Source organism: Carcharodon carcharias, chromosome 5 (assembly GCF_017639515.1).
Source record: "Carcharodon carcharias isolate sCarCar2 chromosome 5, sCarCar2.pri, whole genome shotgun sequence".
NCBI classification, from domain to species: Eukaryota; Metazoa; Chordata; class Chondrichthyes; order Lamniformes; family Lamnidae; genus Carcharodon; species Carcharodon carcharias.
This window is the reverse complement of record NC_054471.1, coordinates 16,448,891-16,476,802: the sequence shown is the minus strand read 5'-3', so window position 1 is coordinate 16,476,802 and position 27,912 is coordinate 16,448,891. Positions and strand designations below refer to the sequence as shown.

Genomic DNA, 27,912 nt, shown 5'->3' with positions numbered 1-27,912 from the left:
CAAGTGCCAGGCAATAACTATCTCCAACAAGAGAGAATCTAATCATCACCTCTTGGCATTCAAAGGCATTACCATTACTGAATCCCCCACTATCAACATCCTGGGGTATTACTATTGACCAGAAACTGAACTAGTTATATAAACACTGCGGCTACAAGAGCAGGTCAGAGGCAACGAATATCTCATCTCCTGACTCCCCAAAACCTGTCCACCATCTACAAGGCACAAGTCAGGGGTATTATGGAATATTCCCCACTTGCCTAGATGAGTGCAGCTCCAACAACACTCAAGAAGCTCACCACCATCCAGGACAAAGCAGTCTGCTTGATTTGCACCCCATCCACATACATTCACTCCCTCCGTGACCAACGCACGGTGGCAGCAGTGTATACCATCTACAAGATGAAGTGCAGTAACTTACCAAGCTTCTTTATAAAGCACCTTCCAAACCCATGAACAATAGCATCTAGAAAGACAAGGGCAGCAGATGCATGGGAACACCACCTGGACCTTCCCCTCCAAGCCACTCATCATCCTGACTTGGAAATATATTGTTGTTCCTTCACTATTCATGGGTTAAAATATCCTGGAACTTCCTACCTAACAGCACTGTGGGTGTACCTATACCACATGGATTGCAATGGTTCAAGAAGGCAGCTCACCACCATCATCTCAAGGGCAATTAGGGATGGGACATACATGCTGGCCTAGCCAGCAACTCCCACATCCCATAAATGAATAAGAAAAAAAAATATATGCGCATGAGTTTTGTTTCTAGTAGATACTGGGTGAGTGTGTATGGAGGATATATGGGAGAATGGAGGGAGTACGGGGTATATGAGGGGGCTTGGAAGGGGATGAGGGTAAGGGCTAGAAGGCCTAGCAACCATGAATAAAACTGGGCCGATGTCCCAGCAAATGGAGGAAGACCTGCTGGTCTCATCATCCACATATCTCCATTGCAGTTTTGGGCTTATCTCCAAAAGCAGCGGGCCTGTCTTCAGCCCATGCCCATCTCCCTAATGCAAAAATAGGGCGGTTGGACTCTCCATGATGGAGACTGTTTGTGGGGTCAGGAAATTTCCCAACTCTTGATACACAAGAAAGCAAGAATTAGGATCATGAGTAGGCCATCGGGCTTATTGAACCGGGTCTCTGCTTTGAGATCGTGGCTGCTCTGATTGTGGCCTCAACTCAATTTTCCTGTCTGCCCCCATAACCATAGATTCTCTTGTTGATCAAAAATCTAATCAACTCAACCTTGAATATATTCAATGGCCCAGCCTCCACTGCTATTTGGGGAAGAGGGTTCCCCGAACTAACAACATTCTGAGAGAAAAATATTCTCCTTATCTCAGTCTTAAATGGGAGACCCCTAATTTTAAACTGTCCCTTAGTTCTAGACTCCCCCCACAAGGGGAAACATCCTCCCAGCAACTGCCTTGTCAAGTCCCCTCAGGATCTTATGGCCAGAATTTTATGGCCCCTCCTGCCCAGCAGGGTATGACAGTCTAACTGAAGTAAATGGAGATTTAAATGGCTCACCGCATCCGCCAGGTATAGACACGCTGCAGTGGGGCCATAAAATTCTGACCTATATGTTTTAGTAAGATTGCCTCTCATTTTTCTTAATTACAATATACTGAATTTTCCCGTCGGCAATTTGGAGGCGGGGCCCGCTCGCCGACAGGAAAGTGATGCAGGATGACATTGGGAAGAACCCCTGATATCATCCCAGTTCATTTGAATATTGAGGAAGGCGGGAGGACAGCGAAATCAGCTGTCTGCCCACCGACTTGTCAATGGCCAATTAAGGCTATTGACAGGATAATTAAAGTAGTTATATGCCCTGCCCATCCAACCTTAAGGTTGGCAGGCAGGCCAGGAATCCCAGCAGGCTTCTGGTAATACATGAAACCTCATCCACTGACGGGTTGAGGGTTCATGTCCGTTTTTAAAAAAACTTTAATAAAGTTTACGTGCTTCTTATTAACATCTCCCACCTCGTGTGACATTATCACATGAGGGGGACAGGTTAATAATTTTTCTATTTTTCTATTTTTAAAGTTTGTTAGAATGTCAGTACTCTCCCTGAGATAGCACTTAGTCTCAGGGAGCAGTGCGCTCTTTCACACACATACATAGCACTTCCCGTCGGGCAGGCTGCTGGGCGGGCCTTAATTGGCCCGCCCACTCAAAATGGCAGCAGACCCCGTTTCAGCGGCAGAGTTCGGCTGCCCGCCCACCAACCAGGGGCAAAATTCTGCCCAATGGTCCAACCAACTGAGCCTTTATTCATAAGATAAACCTTTCAACCTAGGAATCAGACAAACCTTCTCTGAACCCTTTCTAATGCAATTAAATCCTTTTCTCAGTAAGGAGACTAAAACTGTACACAATACTCCAGATGCGGCCTCACAAAGGCCCTAATACAGCTGTAGCAATCTTTCCCTACTTTTCACTGCAATAAATGCTTTCCTAAACACTTGCTGTACCTGCATAAATTTTTATGATTCATACACTAGTTCACCTGGATCCTTCTGTACTGCAGATTCTACGTCCTCATGAAAACTTACTTTCCTATCTATCTATGTATCATCAGCAAAATTAGTTACCATGCATTTGGTCACTTCAACCAAGTAATTGATACAGAGTGTAAATAGTGGAGGCCCCAGCACCGATCCCCATGGCACTCAAATAGTTATAGTTTGCCAGCTGAAAATGACCCATTTACCCCTACTCTCTCCTTCCTGTTAGCTCATCAATTTTCTATCCATGCTAGTACGTTACCCCTGTGAGCTCTTATTTCACATAATATAGTGTAAAATTAGTAATCTTAACAAATCCCCTTAAGAACTCCAAGTATACCACATCCACAGGTTCTCTTTTAACCACCCTGTTTGTTGCTTCCTCAAAACTCTTATCCTTTTTTTATTCATTCATGGGCTGTGGGCGTCATTGGCTGGCATTTATTGCCCATCCCTAACTGCCCTTAAGGTGGTGGTGAGTTGCTTTCTTAAACCACTGTAGTCCATGTGGTGTAGCTACACCACAGTGCTATTCGGGAGAGAGTTCCAGGTTTTGACCCAGTGAAGAAGTGGAGATCTATTTCCAAATCAGGATGGTGTGGCTTGGAGGGGAACTTCCAGACAGTGTTCCCATGTATCTGCTGCTCTTTTCCTTCTGGATGGTAGTGTTCATGTGTTTGGAAGGTGGTGCCTAAGGAGCCTTGATGAATTCCTGCAATGCATCTTGAAAATGGTACACACTGCTGCCACTGTGCATCAATGGTCGAGGGAGTGAATATTTGTGGATCGGGTGCCAATCAAGTGGGCTGCTTTGTCCTGGATGTTGTCAAGCATTGTTGGAGCTGCACTCATCCAGGCAAGTGGAGAGTATTCCATCACACTCCTTGTAGATGGTGGGACAGGCTTTGGGGAATCAGGAAGTGAGTTACTCGCAGCAGGATTCCTAGCCTCTGACCTGCACCTGTAGCCATAGTATTTATATGGTGGTCCAGTTCAGTTGCTGGTCAATGGTAATCCCCAGGATGTTGATAGTGGGGGATTCAGCAATGGTAATGTCATTGAATGTCAAGGGGCGATGGTTAGATTCTCTCTTGTTGGAGATGGTCATTGACACTTGTGTGGTATGAATGTTACTTGCCACTTGTCAACCCAAGCCTGAATATTTTCCAGTTGTTGCTGCATTTGGACATGGACTACTTCAGCCTCTGAGGAGTCGTGAATGGTGAGGATTCAGTGATGGTAATGCTGTTGAATGTCTAGGGGAGATAGTTAGATTCTCACTTGCTGGAGATAGTCACTACCTGGATCTTGTGAGGCAGGAATGTTATTTGCCATATATCAGCCCAAGCCAGAATAATGTCCAGGTCTTGCTGCATTTGGACAGAGACTGCTTCAGTATCTGAGGAGTCACAAATTGTGCTGAACATTGTGCAGTTATCAACAAACATCCCCACTTCTGACCTTATATTGGAAGGAAGGTCATTGATGAAGCTGCTGAACATTGTTGGGCTGAGGATACTCTATTTTCTAAATATTCTGTATTACCTCCTTAATAATGGATTCTAGCATTTTCCCCATGTCAGAAGTTTGGCTAACTGGCCTATAGTTCCCTGCTTTCTGTCCCCCTCCTTTCTTGAATAGAGCTGTTACGCTTTTACTTTTCCCATTCGCTGTGACCTTTCTAGAGTCAAGGGGATTTTGGAAGATCACAACCAATGCATCTACCATCTCTGCACGCACTTCTTTTAAGACCCACGGATGCTGGCCTTCAGGTCTAGGGAACCTGTCAGCCCTTAGTTCGAATAGTTTTCCCAGTGCCTTTCCCTAGTGATTGTGATGTTTTAGCCACCTCCCACCCTTTTATCTCTTAGCTTTCAAGTATTCTTGAGATGTTTTTGGGGCCTTCTATATTGAAGACAGACACAAAGTGCCTGCTCAATGCTCTCACCGTTTCCTTGTTTCCCATTATTAATTCCCCAGTTTCACCTCAAAAAGGACCAACACTCACTTTAGTTGCTCTTATCCTTTTTAAATACTTGTAGAATGTATTCCTATCTGTTTTTATATTTCTAGCTAGGTTTCTCACATTCTTTAATTTCTCCCTCATTACTTTTTATTGTTCTTTGCTGTTTTTTAAAATCGTTCCTATCTTCTGTCCTACCACTAATCCTCATAGTTTTATGTTTTTTTCTTCCAATTTGATACTACCCTTAGCTTCCTTAGTTGGCCACTGATCATGGATCCTTCTCATAGTCTTTTGATTTCAATGGAGTATATATTTGCTGAGAGTTCCAAAATATCTCCTTAAATGTCTGCCACTGCTTCTCCACCGTCATTGCTTTTAACCTATTTCCCACTTTTCTTTAGGCAACTCTGTCTTCATTCCTTTGTAAATGCCCTAATTTAAGTTTAAGACACTATGGACCCACATTCCACATCCTCAAAGTGAGTGTGGCACTCTATCATGTTATGATTAGTGTTGCTTCGAAGCTCTTTATTATGAGGTCATTAATTAATCCTGTTTCATTACACACCCAATCTAAAATAATCTACTCTCCGGCACCATAATATACTGCTCCAAGAAACTGCCCTGAATACACTCTGGCCAGGATTTCTCGGTCGGCGAGTGAGGAGCGGGGCCCACATGGCGACGTGTAAAATGACGCGGGATAATGTCGGGCGGAACTCCCGATGTCACCCCACCTCATTTCAATTTTCAGGTGGGTGGAGGCTCAGCAGAATCAGCTGTGCGCCCGCCGATCTGTCAATGGCCAATTGAGGCCATTGACAAAGTAATTAAAGCACTTAATGGACCTGTCCATCCAACCTTAAGGTTGGTGGGCAGGCCAGGAGCCCTGGTGGACATTGGAAAAAGCATGAAACCTCATCCACGGGCAGGAGGAGGTTTCATGTATTTTTTTAAATTTTTAATAAAAGTGTTAATGAAAGTGATGGACATGTCCCAACTCATGTGACAGTGTCACATGAGGGGGCATATCAGGGGAATTTTTTTTTTCTATTGTTAATATTTTTAAATTTGGCACTGATCTCCCTGAGGCAGCACTTAGCCTCAGGGAGATGAGTGCACTCTTTTGCGCACTCTCGGTTTTGGGATTCCCCCCCAGCCCGCTCAGGGAGCACATAGCGCTTCCTTGCGGACCTCACGCTGGGCGGGTCTTAATTGGCCCACTCACATAAAATGGTGGCACGCCCCCGATTGGGGGTGCTGATCAGAGGTGTGCCTCCACACGCCCACTCCTAAACAACCCCCCCACTGAAGGGGGGAAAATTCTGCCCTCTATTAACCCATCTTCCAGGCTACCTTTGCCAGTCTGATTCTTTCAATCTGTATGAAAATTAAGATCACCTATGATGTTTGCAACCCCCATTATTTCTTCCTATATACTCTGTCCTACAGTGTAATTACAGTTAGAGGTCCTAATAACTACTCCCGCAAGTTACTATTTACCTTTCCTCAAACTGCAGTTATGGTTGCTGCAGGTTACACTGGTATCCAGTGGTTCCCACATGCTACAGTACCTCAACCATGAAAATCTGGCCCAAGATTTGTGGAGGGTGACTGAGACATGGGTGGGATATGGCACAAAGATGATGGTGAGTGTCTGTTAAGATTGGGATGTGTGTAGGTGCCTGGAAAGAGAGGAATGAGTGGAGCTGCAAAGTGTGTTGGTCTGAGGAGAAGTTGAAGAAGTCAGAGTGTTGGTTTGGCACCTGAAAATGTTATGCCATTCATGTTTACTACCCCGATGAGGTCCTTGCATCCAGGTTCAAAGGAGCACACTCCTCTTGCTTACTTGAATCCACACTTGCTTGGTTTTAAAGACTCCTATCTGCTTTCTAGCCTCTCAGATCCCACAGAAGGACCTCTAGGTAAGAATCAGAGAACTGGGGACAGCTTTTCCAGGTGTCATTTCCATTCCTGTAGTTGCTGAAGCCTCCTGGGAGTCAGACGCAGTGGGCCTGCAAGGAAGCAACCTGAAGAAATGGAGTATAAATCAGGACAAAGGCTTGAGGCCTACACCACTTACCAGCGAGTCGGAGAGGCACATCAGTCAGCTGCTTGGAACTGGCCCATGCTGAGTTCGAAAGGAGAGTGAGAAACAACGAATAATGATATCACAGGGAAACAGTAAGCTCATTGGTAAAAAAACTGCTCTTAGGGATTGTCTTTAAATTGCTGTAAATTACTAACGTTTTAATGAAGTAGCTATATTTGGATTTAAGTGAGAAACACCAGGAATAAAGTCAAGGCTAATATAATAGTGATATAAATAAACCAAAGTAAAATAAAGCTAAGGCATGGCAAGATAGCTCAGCCGAGTGAAATGTACATTCTGTAATATGTGGGAATTCATGGATGCTACCAGTGCTGCCAGCTTTAGAACCTAAAGCTCTGGTTTTTGGAGCTTGAGCGGCGACTGGGGTCACAGTGGCAAATCCACGAGGCTGAGAGCTACATGGATAGCATGTTCAGAGAGGTGGTCATACCACAGCTTAGGAGCCTGGAGGCAGAAAGGGAATGGGTGACCAACAGGCAGTCCAAGAGAACTAGGCAGGTAGTGCACGAGTCCCCTGGGGTCCCACTTACAAATCGGTTTTCTGTTTTGGAAGCTGGTAAGGGCACTGATTCCTCAGAGGAGTGCAGTCAGGGCCAAATTTGTGGCATCAAGAGCAGTTCAGCTGTACAGGAGGGGAGGAAGAAGAAAGGAAAAGAAATAGTGATAGGGAATTGATTAGTTAGGGGAACAGACAGGCATTTCTGCGACCATTGGTGTGACTCCAGGAAGGTAGGATGCCTCCCTGGTGCCAGGGTCAAGGATATCACTGAGCACCTGCATGATATTCTTCTGGGAGAGGGTGATCAGCTAGAGGTCGTGGTCCACATTGGTACCAATGACTTAGGATGGAGGATGTTGTCCTGCGATCAGAATTGAGGGAGCTAGGTTGAAAATTAGTAAGAAGGACCTCAAATATAGTAATCTCCAGATTACTTGCAATGCCATGTGCAAGTGAAGCAGAAATAGGAGGATAAGGCAGTTGAATGTGTGGCTGGGAAGATGGTGCAGGAGGGAGGGCTGTAGATTCCTGGGACACTGGGATTGGCTCTGGGGAATTTGGCATTTGTACAAGCCAGACAGGTTGCACCTGAACAGAGTTGGGACTGAATTCCAGCTCTGACACCAGGGTTTTGCTGGTGCTGTTGCTAAGGCTTTAAACTAACTCAGTAGGGGTGTGGGGACCAAGTGAAGATATTAGAGAGGAATACCAGGGTGCAGAAAATACTGGGAGGGACAGATAGCACTAGTATAGAGAATAGTAAGTTAATAGATAAAGTTGGGGTAAGGGAGAAAGTAACAAAATCTATATCAGGGTTATTATGCATGTATGTGAATGCACTGAGTAAAGTAAATAAGATTGGGGAGTTACTGGCACAGATTGTCATGTGGAAATATGTTGTGGTGAATACAGAGACCTGGCTGAAGGAAGGGCAGAACTGTGTGTTAAACATTCTTGGGTACAAGGTGTTCAGAAAAGGTAGGAAAGGAAGGAAAGGAGGATGGGTGACAGTATAGGTTGAGAAGATCATTGCAGTGCTGGAGAAAGAGGATGTCCCTGAGTGTCCAAGGACAGAATCAATTTGGCTAGAGCTAAGGAACAAAGTGTGCAATTGCATTGCTCGGTGTAGTCTATAGACCCCCAACTAGTGGAAAGGATGTAGAGGAACAAATGTTTTCGGAAATTTCAGAGGCCTGAATTTTCAGCTCTGTGGGTGGGCGCATTCGGTGGGCCCAGGAGCGGTCTGGAAATGGACCGCCAACTGCGATCGGCCCTGGCCGTGATTTCACACTGGCTGGCAAATTAATGGCCAACCAGCCTGAAGCTCAAGCTGAAAAACTCAGCACTGCCAGTGTGGGGTCGGGAGAAGGGCAGGTGATGACGTTTCTGCGGGCCCGGGCAAGTGCTGAGAGAATGCTCCCTGAAGGCAGAAAGCTGTCTCAGGGAGATGCAGACCCAAAAACCATGAAATAAACTTTTGAAAATCAGGAAAAAAATATCCAAGCATCACAATCAGGCACATGAACATATAAGTGATAAAATGCAATCCACAGATTTTCATTTCTATTTTATTCAATAACAGAAACCCCGACCTGCCCTTGGATGAGGTTTGATGAAAAATGCAAAGCCAACCTGGCCAATTGGCCTGTCCGCCAACCATAAGGTTGGATGGGCCACAAAGTAGGAGACAATTGCACCGTTAATGGGCTTAATTGCCTTTTTAATTTTTGGCGGGAGTGCTTACGACTTTTGTGCATGCCCGCTGAGTGAAATATCAGAAGCGTGTGCGATGACATTGGGACACCCACCTGACATCACCTTGAGCGATTTCACGCCCAATCGGTTGGGGCGCCCGCCCACCCGTGGACGTAAAATTCCACCCAGAGTGATACAAACATTTTTGAGTAGTTAGAATGGAGGACTTTATTGACCTGAATGCAGACTGGGACAGTGGTAGTGTAAAGGGCAGAGTGGGACAAGAGTTCCTAAATTGTGTTCAGGAGAATTTTCTACAGCAGTATGTGTACAGTCCAACAAGAGAGGATTCACTGCAAATTATAAGTTTATTAACTAAGTCGAGATGGCTGGGCAGGTGAGGTGTTGTAGCTGTATGATGTGGGAGCTGGCAGATCCCATTGCGAGCCGCAGTGACCACATCTGCAGCAAGTGTTGGTTGCTGGAGAAACTCCGGCTCAGAATTGATGAGGTGGAGTCCAAGCTCTGGATACTGCGGCACATCCGGGAGGGGGAGAGTTACCTGGACACTTTGTTTCAGGAGGCGGTCACACCCGGTAGATGAAGTACCTCAAGTTCGGTCAGTGGTCAGGGTCAGCAGGGTGTGACTGCAAGTGAGGCAGGTAGAGGGATCCTGTGTTCAGGAACAGAGGAGTCTCAGCTCTTGACCTTGTCCAACTGGTATAAGGTACTTGCTCCCTGTGTGGATGAGGAACAGGTCTATAGGGAGGATGAGCCAGCTGACCACGGCACCATGGCACAGGAGGCCATTCAAGGGGGGGGAGCAAAAAGACAAGTGGTAGTTGTAGGGGATTCTATAATTAGGGGAGTTGATAACTTCCTTTGTAAGCCGGATCGAGAGTCCCGCTTGGTATGTTGCTGCCCGGTGCCAGGGTGAGGGACATCCCTGACTGGCTTAAAAGGATATTGGAGAGGGAGGGGGAGGATCCAGTTGTTGTGGTCCACAATGGGACAAATAACATAGGTAAGACTAGGAAAGAGGACCTGTTTGGGGATTATCAGGAACAAGGGACTAAATTAAAGAACGAGGTTTTCCACCCATGGTGGTTGACAGGGCCCTCAACCGTGTCCGGCCCATTTCCCGTGCATCCGCCCTCACATCTTCTTCACCCTCCCAGAAACATGATAGAGTCCCCCTTGTCCTCACTTATCACCCCACCAGCCTCCGCATTCAAAAGATCAGCCTCTGCTATTTCCACCAACTCCAGCATGATGCCACCACCAAACGCATCCTCCCTTCATCGCCACCTACCCCCCCCCCCCCCCCCCCCCCCCCCCCACCCCCCACCCCCGGGCATTCCGCAGAGATCATTCCCCTCCGGGACACCCTGGTCCACTCCTCCATCAACCCCCTACACCTCAACCCCCTCCCACGGCACCTTCCCATGCAACCACAGAAGGTGCAATACCTGCCTCTTTACTTCCCCTCTGCTCACCGTCCAAGGGCCCAAACACTCCTTTCAAGTGAAGCAGCATTTCACTTGCACTTCCCTCAATTTAATCTACTGCAATCATTGCTCCCAATGCGGTTTCCTCTACATTGGAGAGACCAAACACAGACTGGATGACCACTTTGCAGAACACCTTCGGTCTATCCGCAGGCATTACCCAGACCTCCCTGTCGCTTGCCATTTCAACACTCCACCCTGCTCTCATGCCCACATGTCCGCCCTTGGCTTGCTGCATTGTTCCAGTGAAGCTCAGCACAAACTGGAGGAACAGCACCTCATCTTCCGACTAGGCACTTTATAGCCTTCCGGACTGAATATTGAGTTCAACAATTTTAGATCATGAACTCTCTCCTCCATCCCCACCCCCTTTCCGATCCCCCTCACTTTTTGTTCCAATAATTTATATAGATTTTTCTTTTCCCACCTACTTCTATTATTTTTAAATGTATTTCCATCCATTGTTTTATCTCTACCTTTTAGCCTTTTTTGATTCCTTCACCCCACCCTACCCCCACTTGGGCTATCTGTCCCTTGTTTGTCTTGCTTGCTACCTTTAATTAGCACATTCCTTAGATAATATTGCCACCTTCAACACCTCTTTGTCCTTTTGTCTGTGACATCTTTTGGTTATCTCCACCTATCACTGGCCCTCTATCCAGCTCTACATGTCCCAACCCCCCCGCCCCCCCACTCCAGCCTTAAACCAGTTTATATTTCATCTCTCATCTATTTTTACTTAGTTCTGTTGAAGGGTCATTCGGACTCAAAATGTTAACTGTGCTCCTCTCCGCAGATGCTGCCAGACCTGCTGAATTTTTCCAGGGATTTTTGTTTTTCTTTTGGATTTCCAGCATCTGCAGTTTTTTGCTTTTAAATTAAAGAACAGGTCCTCAAGGGTTATAATCTCCAGATTACTACCCGAACCACGTGCAAATTGGCATAGGGATGCGAGAATAAGGGAAGTAAACACATGGCTAAAGGAGTGATGCGGGAAAGAGGGGTTCCATTTCGTGGGGCACTGGCATCAGTATTGAAACAGGAGGGATCTGTACTGTTGGGATGGTCTCCACCTGAAGGGATCTGGCACCAATGTTCTAGCGAAAAGGGTAAATAGGGTGGTCACCAGGACTTTAAACTAGAAGTTTGGAGGGGAGGGAAGGGTAAAACACCAAGAAGTATGACTAATGCGAAACAAAGCAGCAGGTTAGTGTGTTGGGGGGGCGGATTCAACTTCATGGAAATTTATGAAAAAACTGATAAAAAAGGAGAGCCCAGGAGAGGCTATTAAGGTCTCCAGAACACAAAATAGGACAGAGTGTTTGGAAAGGGCTAGGAATCTAACTTCAAGCACATCAAATAAAGGGACGACAATGAGAAAGGGGACGGGAAATACAGGACTGAAGGTGTTGTATCTGAATGCACGCAGTATATGAAATAAGGTAAATGAGCTTGTGGCGCAGATTGAAATTGGCAGGTATGATGTGGTGGGCATTACGGAGACATGGCTGCAAGGGGACAAGGACTGGGGGCTAAATATCCAAGGTTATACATCCTATCGAAAAGATAAGCAGGTTGGCAGAGGGGGTGGGGTTGCTTTGTTAGTAAGCAATTAAATTAAATCAATAGCAAGAAATGATGTAGGGTCAGATGATGTAGAATCCATGTGAGTAGAGTTGAGGAATCGTAAAGGTAAAAAAAATCATAATGGGAGTTATGTACAGGCCAACGAACAGTAGTCAGGATGGGGAGCACAAGATACACCAGGAGATAGAAAAGGCATGTAAGAAAAGCAAGGTTACAGTGATCATGGGGGATTTCAATATGCAGGTAGACTGGGAAAATCAGGTTGGTAGTGAATCCCAAGAAAAGGAATTTGTAGAATGTCTACGAGATGGCTTTTTTGGAGCAGCTTGTGGTGGAGCCCACTAGGGAACAGGCAGTTCTAGATTTAGTGATGTGTAATGAGGCAGGTTTGATAAGGGAGCTTAAGGTGAAGGAACCCTTAGGAGGAAATGACCATAATTTACCCTGCAATTTGAGAGGAAAAAGCTGGAATCAGATGTAACGGTATTACAGTTGAATAAAGGCAACTACAGAGGCATGAGGGAGGAGCTGGCCAGAATTGACTGGGAGATGAGCCTAGCAGGTAAGACAGTGGAACAGCAATGGCAGGAGTTTCTAGGAGTAATTTGGGAGACACAGTAAAAATTCATCCCTAGGAAGAAGAAGCATACTAAAAGGGAGGATGAGGCAACCATGGCTGACAAGGGAAGTCAGGGACAGCATAAAAGCTAAAGAGAAAGCATACAATGCGGCGAAGAGCAGTGGGAAACCAGGGGATTGGGAAGCCTACAAAGACCAACAGAGGACAACTAAAAAAGAAATAAGGAAGGAGAAGATTAAATATGAGGGTAAACTAGCCAGTAATATAAAAGAAGATTGCAAGAGTTTTTTTAGATATATAAAGGGTAAGAGAGAGAAAAAAGTGGACATTGGGCCACTGGAAAATGATGCTGGAAAGGCGTAGTGGGGAACAAAGAAAAGGTGGAGGAACTGAATAGGTACTTTGTGTCAGTCTTCACAGTGGAAGACACGAGTAAGATCCCCAAAGTTCAAGAGAGTCAGGGAGCAGAGGTGAGTATGGTGGCCATTACCAAGGAGAAGGCGCTAGGAAAACTGAAAGGTCTGGAGGTGGATAAATCACCTGCACCAGATGGATTACACCCCAGAGTTCTGAAGGAGATAGCTGAAGAGATAGTGGAGGCATTAGTGGTGATCTTTCAGGAACCACTGGAGTCAGGGAGGGTCCCAGAGGACTGGAAAATAGCTAATGTAACCTCACTGTTTTACAAGGGAGTGAGGCAAAACACGGGAAATTACAGGCCGATTAGCCTGACCTCGGTCGTTGGTAAGATTTTAAAGTCCATTATTACGGATGAGATTTCAGAATACTTGGAAGTGCATGATAAAATCAGGCAAAGTCAGCATGGTTTCATCAAGGGGAGCTCATGCCTGACAAATCTGTTAGAATTGTTTGAGGAGGAAATGAGCAGGTTAGACAAACGAGAACCAATGGATGTAATCTACTTGGACTTCCAGAAGGCCTTTGACAAGGTGCTGCACAGGAGACTGCTCAGTAAGATAAGAGCCCATGGTGTTAGAGTCAAGCTTCTAGCATGGATAGAAGATTGGCTGTCTGGCAGGAGGCATTGAATGGGGATAAGGGGGTCCTTCTCAGGATGGCGGCCGGTGACTAGTGGAGTTCCGCAGGGTTCAGTGTTGGGACCACAACTTTTCACTTTATACATTAATGATCTAGATGAAGGAACTGAGGGCATTCTGGCTAAGTTTGCAGATGATACAAAGATAGGTGGAGGGACAGGTAGTATTGAGGAGTCGGGGAGGCTGCAGAAGGATTTGGACAGGTTAGGAGAATGGGCAAATAAGTGGCAGATGGAATACAACGTGGGGAAGTATGAGGTCATGCACTTTGGTCGGAAGAATACAGGCATAGACTATTTTCTAAATGGGGAGAGAATTCAGAAATCTGGAGTGCAAAGGGACTTGGGAGTCCTAGTCCAGGATTCTCTTAAAGTTAACTTGCAGGTTGAGTCGGTAGTTAGGAAGACAAATGCAATGTTGGCATTTATTTCGAGAGGACTAGAATATAAAAGCAGGGATGTGCTGCTGAGGCTTTATAAGGTCAGACCACATTTAGAATATTGTGAGCAATTTTGGGCCCCGTATCTCAGGAAGGATGTGCTGGCCCTGGTCAGGAAGGATGTGCTGGCCCTGGAGAGGGTCCAGAGGAGGTTCACGAGAATGATCCCAGGAATGAAAGGCTTAACATATGAGGAACCTTTGAGGCCTCTGGGTCTATACTCGATGGAGTTTAAAAGGATGAGGGGAATCTGATTGAAACTTACAGAATACTGAAAGGCCTGGATAGAGTGGATGTTTCCATTAGTAGGAGAGACTGGGACCCGAGGGCACAGCCTCAGAATAAAGGGAAGACTTTTTTAGAACAGAGATGAGGAGAAACTTCTTTAGCCAGAGAGTGGTGAATCTGTGGAATTCATTGCCACAGAAGGCTGTGGAGGCCAGATCATTGAGTGTATTTAAGACTGAGATAGATAGGTTATTGATTGGTAAGGGGATCAAAGGTTATGGGGAGAAGGCGGGAGAATGGGGTTGAGAAACTTATCAGCCATGATTGAATGGCAGAGCAGACACGATGGGCCAAGTGGCCTAATTTCTGCTCCTATGTCTTATGGTCTTATGGTCTTATGGCTAAGTAGATCAAGTGTCAACGGGGGAACATTTAGGAGACAGCGATCATTGTATCGTAACTTTTAGGATGACGGTGGAATAGGACAATGTGCAATCCAGAGTAAGAATAATTAACTGGATGGAGGAGAGCCAACTTCTGTGGGGCAAGAACGGAGCTGACTTCAGTGGGGCAAAAACAGAGCTGGGCCTGATAGACTGGGACCAACGGTTGGTGGGAAAAACTAGCTGAACAATAGGTTACCTTCAAAGAAGAAATGGTTCAGGCACAGTCCAGGTATATTTCCACAAAAGGGAAAGATAGGGCAAACAAATTTAGAGCTCCCTGGTTTAAAAAGGTGATAGAAATTATGATAAAGAAGAAAGTGTGCTTATGACAGGTGTCAGGTAGAAAACAGAGTTGAGAACCAAGAGGAGTACAGAAGGTTCAGAGGAGAGGTAAAAAAGCAAATAAGAGAAGCAAAAAGTGATTGTCAGAAAAGACTGGCAGCCAACAAAAAGGGGAATCCCAAAGCCTTCTATCGGCACACAAATAGTAAGAGGGTATACACAAATCTATTGGCACACAAATAGTAAAAGGAGAAGTAGATCCAATTAGGGACCGAAAAGGGAAGGTACACATGGATGAAGAGACCATGGCTGAGGTGTTAAATGGATACTTTGCATCTGTCTTCACCAGATGTAGATGGTACCAGGGTCACAGTGACAGTGGAGGAAACCCTGTCATGAGAAGGGTTCAAAATTGATAAGGAGGAAGTATTGGATAAACTGTAGGGGCTTAAAGTTGACAAGGCACTGGGACTGGATGAGATGCATCCAAGGAAGTTGAGTGGAAATTGCAGGGGCACTGGCCATAATCTTTTAGTGTTCCCTAGACATAGGGGAGGTATCAGAAAACTGGAGAATTGCAAACATTATGCCCTTGTTCAAAAAACTGTAAGGATAAGCCCAGCATTTACAGACCGGTCAGTTTAACTTTGGTGGTGGGGAAGCTTCTAGAGACAATTATTCAGGATAGAATTAGTAGTCACATGGAAAAATGTGGATTGATTTGGAAGAGCCAGCATAGGTTTCTAAAGGGGAAATCATGTTTAACCAAGTAGCTTGAGTTTTTTTGAAGAGTTAAGAGGGTAGATGATGGTAATGCTGTTGATATGGTATTTATGGGCTTTCAAAAGGCATTCGATACAGTGCCACACACTAGACTTGTGAAAAGTTATAGCTCATGGAATGAAAGGGACAGTAGTAACATGAATACATAATTGACTGAAAAATATTAAAGAGAGAAATGGTCAATGGATATGTTTCAGGCTGGAGAAGGTTTGTTGTGGAGTTCCCCAGGGGTCGGTGTTGGGACCCTTGCTTTTCCTGATATATATTAATGATCGAGATCTTGGTGTACAGGGGATGATTTCAAAGTTTGCGGATGATACGAAACTTGGAAGCATTGTAAACTGTGAGGAGGAGAGTGTAGAGCTGCAAAAGGACATGGACAAGTTGGTGGAGTGGACAGATGGGTGGCAGATGATGTTCAATGTGGAGAAGTGTGAGGTGATGCATTTTGGTCGGAAGAACATGGAGAGGCAATATAAAGTAAGGGGTACAATTCTTAATGGTGTGCAGGGACAGAGGGACCTGGGTTTATATGTGCATTGATCATTGAAGGTGACAGGACATGTAGAGAGCAGTTACTAAAGCATGCAGTATATTGGGCTTTATCAATAGGGGAAACACAAGAATAGGGAGGTTATAATGAGTTTATATAAGACACTAGTTAGACCTCAGCTGGAGTATTGTATACAGTTTTTGGTGCCACACTATAGGAAAGGTGTGAACATATTGGAGAGAGTGCAGAAGAGGTTGGAACTGCTCTCCTTGGAGAGGAGAAGGCTAAGAGGAAATTTGATAGAGGTGTTCAAAATCATGAGGGGGCTGGATGAAGTAGATAGGGAGAAACTGTTCCTGCTCATCAAAGGGTCAGGAACAAGAGGGCACAGATTTAAAGTGATTTGCAAAAGAAGCAAACATGTTGTGAGAAAAAAAAAAATCACACAGCGAGTGGTTTGGATCTGGAATGTATTGCCTGGAAGTTTGGTGGAGGCCATTTCAATCGAGGCATTCAAGAGGGCTTTAGATCATTATTTGAATAGAAACAATGTGCAGGGTTACGGGGAAAAGGCAGGAGAATGGCACTAAGTCAGAAAGCTCATATGGAGAGCTGGTGCAGGCACGATGGGCCAAATGGTTCTTAACAATTCTGTGATTCTGTGAATGGAAAGTTCAGCCATTCTGACCTCTGCTATGTTCCCTTTAACTAGGAAAATTCCTTTGACAGATTTGGCACTTCATTTGCCTGCCCTCTCTGGCTGGGAAACGTGGAAGCAGGATTCTTATGGCATTGCTCAGTTATTCAACAGTAAATACTTTCCTAAGAGAAGAGAAGGCAAGAAGACGATTTGATAGAGGTGTTTAAAATCAGGAAAAGTTTAGATAGAATAAATAAAAAGCAACAATTATCAACGGCTGAAGAGTCAATTATAAGGTGAAACAGTTGTGGGGTGATCAGCAAAAGAACACAAGGAAACAACACCAGGAAAATGCTTTACCCAATGAGCTGAGGATTTAGAATGTGTCACGTGATAAGGCGATAGACACAATCAACAGTAGATTTCAAAAAGGGTAAATAGTTGAAAGAGAAAAACAATTCAAAGAAATATAAAAAGGTGAGTGGGACTATTGCTCTTTGAAAACGCTGGTGCAGACTCAATGGTCTGAAAAGTCTCCTCTGTGCTGTATTATTCTAAAATCCTATGATTGCACACATTGTCAATGCTTAAGTCTGCTCTGGCAGTACTTGCAGACTTGGTTCCAGTAAACAATTATAACATTTTGCCATGTAAACGTGTTTATCCTGTTGTCTGTGTAGATACAGATTCAATGGATTTGAATTAGAACTTCATTTGAGTTTACGTTTTGGATTTTATGTAACACTTCAGATTTTGAACAATTCCTCTCACCTGTCTATCTGGCACCATCATGGCTACTGTTCTAAATTGAATTTTTAGATTTTCTGGCAGTTCTTGGCGTCCTGCATATCCAGGATTCTGAAAGGGAGAAAAGAGATAAAAGACACGGTAATGTTGGACAGAAATATAATTGAAAAGGCTTGTTTGTATGAAATTCCTCAATTTACCCATTCCTAATTTGAGTGAAGGTCAGAGTAAATAAATAAAGGTTTTTATCTTTCTTGCCTGCTCTGAAAAGACAGCCTAGACAGATCATAGACAAGAAAGCAGGGAGCTGTGATGGGCCCACCTTATTTTTCTTTATATTCAATGACCCAGCCTCCACTGCTATCTTGAGGAAAAGAGTTCCACAGACTAATGACACTGAGAGAAAACAAATTCTCCTCATCTCTATCTTAAATGGATGACCCCTAATTTTTAAACTGCATCCCCTTGTTCTAGGCTCTCCCACAAGGGGAAACATCTTCTCAGCATCTACCTATTGTAATGTGGCCTTGTCATCTATTTGTAATAGAGTTGATCTGCAGACAACTTTCTAAGTGGAAACATTAGGTTTAGTTACAATGCAGCCAGCAACAACTACACCTGTGCTTTCAACTCCATCTCTATCTCTGCACTGACTGAGGAGGTAGCCCATGCCGTTAACACATTGGGTTATACAGATCATGTGATCTTACATCGCAGGACGATTCTTAAAGGTACAGTCCAACATTTAACAAAACCATAATTACCACACCACCCTATCAAGTCCCCTTAGGATCTTACATGTTTCAATAAGATCACTTCTCATTCTTCTACACTCTAATGGTATAGGCCCAACCTTTCCTCATAAGCTAACCCCTTCATCCCAGGAATTAGTAGAGTGAACTTATCTGAACTGCTTCTCCAATAATTACATCATTTCTTAAGGAGACCAAAACTGTGCACAATACTTCAAATGTGGTCTCATTGAGGCCCAATGCAACCAAAGCAACACTTCCTGCTTTTATATTGCATTACACTTTCTCATTACTTGCTATACCTGGTCACCAACATTTTGTGATTTATGTACCAGAACACCTAGATCCCTTTGTACTATAGAATTATGCAGTGTCTCTCCATTTAAATACTATGCTGCTTTTATATTCTTCTTGCCAAAGTGGACAAGTTCATATTTTCCCACATTATACTCCATTTGCCAATTTTTTTGCCCACTCACTTAACATATCTAAATCTGCTTGATAGTACAGAACTTGAGTATTGCCTAAAGAGATTTGCTGTCGAAAGTTTTTCTCTTGCGCTCATCAGGACAGAATCATAAGAATAGCAAATTCCAAAGGGACCAACAATTTATACTGCACGAAATAAGGGTCTTGGTAGGTTGGAAAGTGGACTCTGGTAGAGGCTTGTCATGGAGGATGCAAAACGAATAGTTATCCCCAAGATTTTGTTTAAATTCAAACCAGGCAAGACAACTCTGGTCAAGGCATTGCCATGGGGAAAGCATCAGGGAACACTTGCCCCCCCAAGCTTCTGTTCAGATGTAAAAGGCACATTGCCTGGGCATATTCTTTCTGTTTGCAAAAGACAGGGCCTTGTGTATGAATATATGTAGCTTTTAGCATTCATAAGTCAGCCACATTGAGAGCCCAACTTATCATCTTAAATTGGCTGTTAGCATAATTCGAAGCATATTCAGGATTGAGCAAGTACTGCCCAACCTTGGAATCAGATCTAATATTAGACATTGGCCGGGATTTTCCTTTCCCGCTGGCATCAGGCACATTTGGTGGTGTGAGCGGACAATATGGTGGGATCAGTTTCACAAAGGTGTGAAACCAGTTTGCAGTCGTCTGCTCAGCCCGCCAATGGCGGGCCACGTTTCCTGGCATCGGACGTCAGGAACCTCACTGTCATACATCAGTTTATCATTGTAAGGCCAGCCCGCCGGACTCATCCCTGCCCACTGGATCGTCCGCCCAGGTCGGCAGGAAAACCCGCTGACATATTTCACAACAGCACATTAGTGAAGCAGGAAGCACTTCACCCAGGACTTCAAGGTTTTTTTGCTACTTTGCCTTGGTCAGCACCTGCAGTCATCAGCACCAGGCTTCAGAGACAGCACCACATCACTTTTAAGGGGGCTCACGGCAGGTCTTTACCTACCAGATCAGCCATATGTGGCTGGCTTTTCAATAGCTACAGGACAAGGTCTGGTTGGGGAAGGGCGAGAAGTGGCCTCAGGCAAGGGAAGAGGCTGCAGGACTAAAGGTGTACTGGGGAAGGAGGGTGACCCAGGGTGTGTGAGGGACACATGCTATTCTGTGCAAGTGGCTGCAAGATGTTGAGGGTTGAGGAGGCAGTCTCCAGACGAGATGAGGCCAGATGGACATGTGAAGGTATGTGTGTGTGAGAATGGGTGGTGATGTCCCTTGAGCTGGCAGTGAATGAGATGCCAATGAATGTGTGATGGGCTTGAGTTTGAGTTTAGAATGATGAGATGGTTGCCATAATCTGACTGCACAGATAATGAGATAGTTGCTATACACTTGCTGCACAGTTGAGATTATTCATCCTCCATCTGCATTCGATGGCCAACCTCTTCTGTGCAACATTGGCATTGACCACCATTGCCATTGCTTACCAAGCCGGAGTAGTAATATTGTTGCCCCTCGTGTGGCCAGAGTAAGGGTGGAGGACATCTCAGAAGGCCTCCACAGAGTCCAAAAGGTGCTCGAGGGCTGCAGTCTTCTTGCCTTTCGGGGCCATGTCTTCTTTGCTGCAATCCTGGGCTGGAAGCACTGGGTACGGCTGCATTTTAAATGTGGTGCCTGGCGTAATAAAGTGGCAAGGTCATGGTGTGGCGGGCAAATGAGAGCCCGCCTTGGAAACGGCGTGTTTCCTGGGAATGCATAAGTGACCGGGAGTGTTTGAGATGATTCGGCGTGAAAACCCGCCTTTGCAGCCAGCAGGTAAAACATCGTTGTATCCGCCCACTATCGCACTTAGTGTAAACCTGGGAAGATTCAGCCCATTATGTTCTGAGCTTTGCAAAGTTCTAAATTGGGGGAAGACAAATTTTACAAAGCTGAGAGGTGAGCTGGAGAGAGTGGGCTAGATACAGCATAGTTCACGACTCCTGTGTATAGCAGGAGTGGGCAGGCGGCAGCAGGCGCGCTCAGACCTCCGGATCCAATGGCAACCCTGCTGCTTGTTTAAATGAAGGCATGGCAGCCTTTGCAAGGCTGCTCACAATGGCCAGCAGAAGAGCACATCAGGGTGGCAATGTGCCTGATGCAAGTCTGGAGGATAGGCCGTCGGGGCAGGACAGGCCAGAGAGTAGGCCAGCGGGGCAGTGTGCCCCTCATTTTTCCCAACAGATGCCTAGCTGCCCTCCTGGAGGAGGTGGCAGTATGGGGGGAGGTCCTTCTTCCGAGGGACGGGAGGCGGAGGCCTCCTCACCTGACGAAATGTGCGTGGGAAGAGGTGGCCAAGAGTGTTAACTCCCATGATGTGGTGCGGTGCACGTGGGTCTAGTGCCGCAAAAAAACTTCAACGATGTCTTGCGCCTGGGAAGGGTGAGTACCATGTTGCCTCAAGTCACATAATGCAGTCGCCACTCTTTCCTCCCAACCTTACCCGCTCCTCCCACCCCCCCCCCCCCCCGGAAACTCTGAGTACAGTAACGGCATGGAATCCCTCACGGTATGTATCCCTCACTGGGTGTGCCAGCAGATATTGCCCATGCCCAGTTCACCCTGAGAGGGCTGAGCTAGGATGTGTTCTGCATCCGCAGCATGTGTGACACTGACACCCAGAGTATAGAATGGGCGTGAAAGTCAAGGGTCTGCACCTAGGCATAATGCTGGAACTGCGAAGTATGCCAAAGTCAGAGTGCTAACGTGCTGGGAGGGGAGCTTCCAGCTGGCGGGGGACCAATCTAACTTCTGGTCTTTGCGCTCCACGTGCTTGTGCCTCCAAAGTGACACCTTATGGTTCCACATGTGAAGGAGGCAACGTTTAGGCAATGGGGAGGGGTGGAGAGGTCAGCCCTGGCTTCTTTGGGTGAGTGTGCAGCAGCTGTGGGATAATGAAGAACTGGAGTCCTGCAATATCCCACTCTGGCTGGGTTGGCAGGGATGCATTAGGAATTCAGGTGCAGGCTGAACTAATCAATGCTCTTCTCTCCTTTTCAGGAGAAGACTGCGCACAATGCCTCTGAACGAATGCAGACTGGTGGAGGCCAGGCCCAGCTGGCCATCCTAATGGCTTACGGGCAGCAAGTCATGAATCTGGAGAGGCACCATGCCCCCAGGTCCACCGGTGGCGATGAGGCTGGGGTGCCACGGAGAGGTATGTTTTGCAAGCACTCAGGTCAACATGTGTGTCACAGGAGCCGTGGCACTGCTGAATGAAGTGATTGAAGTTAGCAACATGGGTGACCATTGATTATGGAAGGATGTGCGTATAATGATCCAGGGGAGCGGCATGCAAGTTGACATTGCCTACACTGTAACTAATCAAATGTCCTTTTTCTTCCTTTCTCCATCACCAGAGCTGGACCCGGAGGAGGAGGCAGAAGGCCTACCTCTCACCCCTGAAGCCCCAGAGCAAATCCACTCACCAGTGTCACACCATCTCTGCCAGGCAGGCACCAGTGTAGATACGAGCACCTCGGTGAGGATTAGATATTCGGCTAGTGTCCCGGGGTATGGTGGTGAGGGCACTTCACACGCGCTTGAGGTGCAGGCAGAGACATAGAGTGCCCAGGGCCCCAGCAGTCCTCTGACTGCTGGGGACCAGGTACATGCTCGGTCAGTGGCTGATGATGTGCCTTTGGAGTAGTCCGTGAGGCAGCAAACGCTGGAAGTGCAGTAAGGTCTGCGGGATGATCTGGCGGAGATACATGAGGCTATGCGTGACATGGTGCCCGTGCTTGAGGAGTCCGCACAGAGTATCACCAATGCAATGAACCTTATGGCTGAGCGCCATACTTCCTCCATGGAGACAGCGGCAACTCCCATGGAGGGGCTCCTCCAGGAGACTAAACAGGGCTTCCTGGGGTTGCGCTCAGCCCTGCAAGTCCTTACAGCGGCATTGGCCATAGCTGGTCAGTGCCAGTGTGGGAGATGGTTTGGGCACCAAGTATCACAGCCTGGTGCCCATCCATCTACAATGAGCGGGGAGGTTTGGAGCGACCACACGTTGGCGCAGCAGCTGCTTGTCATCTCTGCGGGCTCCTCTCAGGGCGCTCCAGATGAGGGCAGCAGCTCCTCCACCCCTCTGCCAGTGACCGTGGCATCCAATGAGGCTGCGGCGACTGGGGAGAAGCCAACTGTGGAACTGGCCGCTCCCTCCCAGGCGGGGCCATCAAAGGTTCCATTAGCCAGAGGACGTCCGCCAAGGTCATCGAGGCCAACAGGACAGCACAGTGAAGCAGGCTGCCTCAGATGCTAGTGCCAGTGAGGGGACAGCAGCTAGACATAGCACCAGTAAGCATAAATTTAAGGCACCTTAGGCACATCACAGGTTTCTCACTGAAGCTTTTATGTTTGCCCATAGTACTTTCTGGAAGACTTGGTGCGATGTGCAACACCACTTTTTTTTGCTTTATGATGTTACATTTGTTCTCTCAATAAATTTTGACATGTTGTCATGCCTCAGGGTAATTCCTTACTTTTGTAAGTGGACGGGAACCCATGATGTTATGAGTAAGTTGTTTGACATAGAGCTTTATTGACAAGGGCCTCAGTTAATGTTAGTATCCAGGCTGATTTAGCACTCAGGTATCAAGTGTGGAGCCTGCAGCCCTGGCGTGTATTGAAGGTCCATCTGTGGTGCGCTAGCTGAAGGTTCTTTGGATTAAAGCCTCCCGGGTGTCCCTGCCTCCCTGGAGTATACCCGGGTCAGCGTCAACCTCCTCAGTGTTCTCCTGTGCGGGCTCATCCTCGGACTCACTGCAGGACTCATCGTATCCATCCAGATCAACTGCGTCTATGTCTTCCTCGTCCAGTGCATCACCCTTTTCCAGTGCCAGATTGTGGAGAACGCAGAATGCAACCACTATCAGCGACACACGATTTGGGGGGTATTGGAGTGCGCCATCTGAGTGGTCCAGGCATTGAAGCGCATCTTGAGAAGACCGATGGTTCTCTCCACCACAGCTCTTGTGGAGGTGTGGCTCCTATTGTACTGCTGCTCAGCCTTTGTTCTTGGATGGTGGAGAGGCATCATGAACCACCTTTGAGGGGATGGCCCTTGTCACCCAGCAGCCATCCATTCAGCTGGGCTGGAGCACTGAAGAGCCTCAGCACCTGGGAGTGTCTGAGTATATAAGCGTTGTGGGAGCTGCCTGGATACTTTGCATAGACTTGCAGAACCTGCAGCTTGTGATCAAACACTATCTGCATGTTCAAGGAGTGGAATCACTTTCTGTTGAGAAAGGCACCGGGCTCACTCACTGGCGCCTTGATGGCAACATGTGTGCACTCAATTGCACCCTGGATGCGGGGGAGGCCAGCAAGTGTTGGGAAGCCTCTGGCTCCCTCTGTCTGGCTGGCCTCGTCCCAGCGGTAGTGGATGAAAGTCAATGCATGCCTGAATGGAGTGTTGGTCACCTGCTTGACACAAGAGTGGACAGCTGATTTGGAGACTCCACAGAGATCACCCACCGACCCTTGGAAAGAGCCGGAGGAATAGAAGTTGAGGGCAACTGTGACCTTTAAAGCCACTGGCATGGGGTGCCCAACCACACAGTTTGCAGAGATCTCAGGGCCTATCATCTGACAGATGGAGGTGACTGTCTCCCTTGAGAGAAGGAGCCACCTTCAGCACTGCACCTCCTACATACTGAGGTAGCTGCTTCACCACCTGTATACCCTGGCAGCAGGATATTGGCATCTTCTGTGGCCCCTTCTGCCTTGCACTTCCTGTTGGCTCTGCACCCCTTGTGCCTGCGCCTCTCCTCCCAAAGGTGGCTGCCCTGGAGGCTGAAGGTGGACTCCTGGCTTCCTCCCCCTTCTGGCCCTCCCTTCTTCCTCTGAGGAGGTGCCTCCAGTGGAGAGCACAACTCCCATTCCCAGGCTAAGGGAAGGCTTCCTGAAAGCTGCAGGCCCCAAAAATGACCTTTACTGTAGAGTCCTGACCAAGACTTTTACTCCTGTCCTTGCAGTTGGTATGAGTTCTGAAGTATTCCTGCTCACACAGGCAAGTATCAGTAACTTTCACACTTAAATACCTGAAAGATCACATTTGCGACCCCACTCACCCCTCTTATCCTGCCCATGGATGAGGTTTATGCAAATGCCTCCTACCTGCCTGCCCATTGCACCCGTGCGACATCCTGAAGATCACACGGGCTGCGAAAAATCAAATTCAGCTGTTACCTCAAGGGCCTTAACTGGCCCGTTACTTGATGGCGGGTGCGCATCCGAACTTATAGTGCACCTGCCTTCCCAAATATCACAATGGCATGTGGTGACATCGGGACACATGCCCGACATCACTGTGCGTCATTTTATGCGTTGGCGTGCGGGGCCTGCCCCCACATGCCAATGGGAAAATTCTGCCCAAGGTCTCCAAGCCTGCTTCGAGTCCACCAATACAGCAAACTGACCTCCTGGTAACGAGACCACAAGTAACCGACTTTATAACTTCCTACACCATGAGCTCTTATTTGTGTAGTAACCTTTTGATGTAGCACCTTATCTACACCACACCTAGAGGTTCTGCTTTAACCACGTTGCTTGTTACTCCCTCAAAGAACTCCAATGATTCAGTTAAACATGAATTTTCCTTCATAAAATCAGGTTGACTTTCCCTGAAATGGGACTGGTTAAAGAAGAAGCAGACAGTAGGGAAAAATGGGTCATTTTCAGGTTGGCAAGCTGTAATGAGTGGAGTGCTACAGGGTCTCAACTGTTTGCAACAGTCTATATCAATGACTTGGATGAAGGGACCAAATGTATGGTAGCTAAATTTGCTGATGTGACAAAGATAGTTAGGAGAGTAAGTTGTGAAGAGAATATAAGGAGTGTGAAAGGGATACAGGTCGGTTCAGTGGGTGGCCAAAAATTTGGCAGATGGGATATAATGTGGGAAAATGTGAACTTGTCCACTTTGTCAGGAAGAAGAGAAAAGCAATATATTATTTAAATGGAGAGAGACTTCAGAACTCTCCAGTACAGATGGATCTGGATGTCCTGGTACATGAATCATAAAAAGTTAACGTGCAGGTACAGCAAGTGATTCAGAAGACAAATAGTATGTTGACATTTATTGCAAGGGGAGTATAAAAGTAGGGAACCTTTGCAACAGCTGCACCTGGGCCTTAGTGAGACCATCTCTGGAGTATTGTGTACAGTTTTGGTCTCCTTACTTAAGGGACAATATAATTGTATTCGGGGGAGGCGGTGTAGGGCAATGTCACTGGACCAGTAATCTAGTGGCCCAGGCTAATGCTCTGGGGACATGGGCTTGAATCTCACCAAGGCAGCTGGCAGAATTTAAATTCAGCTAATAACTCAGGAATTAAAAGCTAATCTAGTGGTAAACATGAAACCATTGTCAACTGTAAAAACCCATCTGGTTTACTAATGGCCTTTAGGGAAGGAAATCTGCTTTCTTTATCTGGTCTGGCATACATGTGACTCCAGATGCATAGCAATGTAGTTGACTCTCAAATGCCCTCGAAATGAGCTACTCAGTTGCATCAAAACTGCAACAAAGCCTACAAAAAGGATTGACACCAGAAAAGTTTCTGAAGTACCTTCTGGTAACCTTTTCATTCCAGATATGAAAGTTTGCACACCTCACTCCAGATATGAAAGCTTGCACACCTCTTTCAGCTAAACCATTTGATGAGGGATGGTATGGTGCTGTTTTACTATGTCTGATTCCATTTAAACTCATAAATCTCTGAAACTCTGTACTGGTAAAGCCTGTACTGTTATCAGAAACAATAACTTCTGGTAGGCCATGTATACAAAAACTATGACACAGCTTTTCAATAGTTGCACTCAATTTCGGTGACCTGATTTAAATACATCCATCCACTTAGAATGCGCATCTATGATCAATAAAAACATGGTACCTAAGAATGGTCCTACATAATCAATATGTAGTCTAACCCACAGGCCACCCCCACAGATGCAGTGGAGCTGAAATAGGCAACTTCTATTGTTGCTGACAATGGAGACGTGCTTGACCATGCTTTCAATGTCACTGTCAATGCCTGGCCACCATACATAGCTTCACACAAGCATTTTCATCCTTGATGTGCCTGGATGCACACTGTGGAGCTCTGTCAAGAGTGGTTCCCTTGCTAAGGGACAATGACTCCTGAACCTCACAACAAGATTCTATCTTGACAACTTAACTTTGTTTTTTGGGCATGGAATGGTCTCATTTCTGCAGACACTGGTAAATCTGTCCACCCTTGCAATACAAGGTCTCTGACCTTTGACAAAATTGGATCTCTGCTCACCCAATTTCTAATTTGTTTCGCGCACACAGGTGAAGAATCCAAGAAATTCAGTACAAACACAACTTCTTGTGGCACTGGAGCATGTACAATGCTATCTGGTAATGGGAGATGACTGAGTGAGTCCCCATGTGCAATATGCAAGCCAGGACAGTGCTTAAAGGTATAATCACATGCAGATAATGTCAAAGGCCAATGTTAAATTCTTGCTGATGTTATTGGTGGAATGTCCTTATCCTCACTGAATAAATCCAGTAGTTGTTTATGGTCTGACACAATGGTGAAATGTCATCCCCATGCAGATACTGGTGGAATTTCTTCATTCCAAATATCACTGATAAACCTTCCTTTCCTAGTTGGAAATGACCTGTCTTGGCTGCAGAGAGTGTTCTGGAAACATTGCCAATTGGCCTTTCTGATCCATCTACCATTCTGTGTGATAATGCAGCTCCCGCACAATAAGGAGACTTGAGTTCAGTCACACTGAATGGAGAGGACACATCTTTGATTGCCTAAACCTTCCCTACTGCCAGATGCAAGCCCACGGCATCCCCTGTGATGCAGGTAAGTAATTTCTGGCACTTGTAATGTACATTTTCTTTAATAGTATGCTGGCTTCCAAGAGTCTTCTTAGCACCCCTTCCAGGTTGGCCAAGTACTCGGTTTCAGTTGACCCTGTAATCAGAACATTATCTAGGTATACTAACGCCCGGGGAAGACCTTGCAAAAGACTCTCCATTGTCCTTTGGCAGATTGTACATGAAGACGATACTCCAAAGGGTAAGGGAGTATATTATACAGACCCTTGTGCATGTTGATGTTTAAGT

The 27,912-nt window shown here is 46.3% G+C and overlaps 1 protein-coding gene across 1 annotated transcript in view; it reads right to left on the bottom strand.

The window, feature by feature from the left end:
• The window catches only part of LOC121278115 (dynein heavy chain 8, axonemal-like), a 1,831,678-nt gene that overhangs the window by 784,557 nt on the left and 1,019,209 nt on the right, over positions 1-27,912 (bottom strand). Inside the window, exon 47 of the mRNA XM_041188200.1 lies at positions 17,617-17,703. Within this exon, the coding sequence (XP_041044134.1) occupies positions 17,617-17,703 (87 nt within the window). The remainder of the gene's footprint in view (positions 1-17,616; positions 17,704-27,912) is intronic.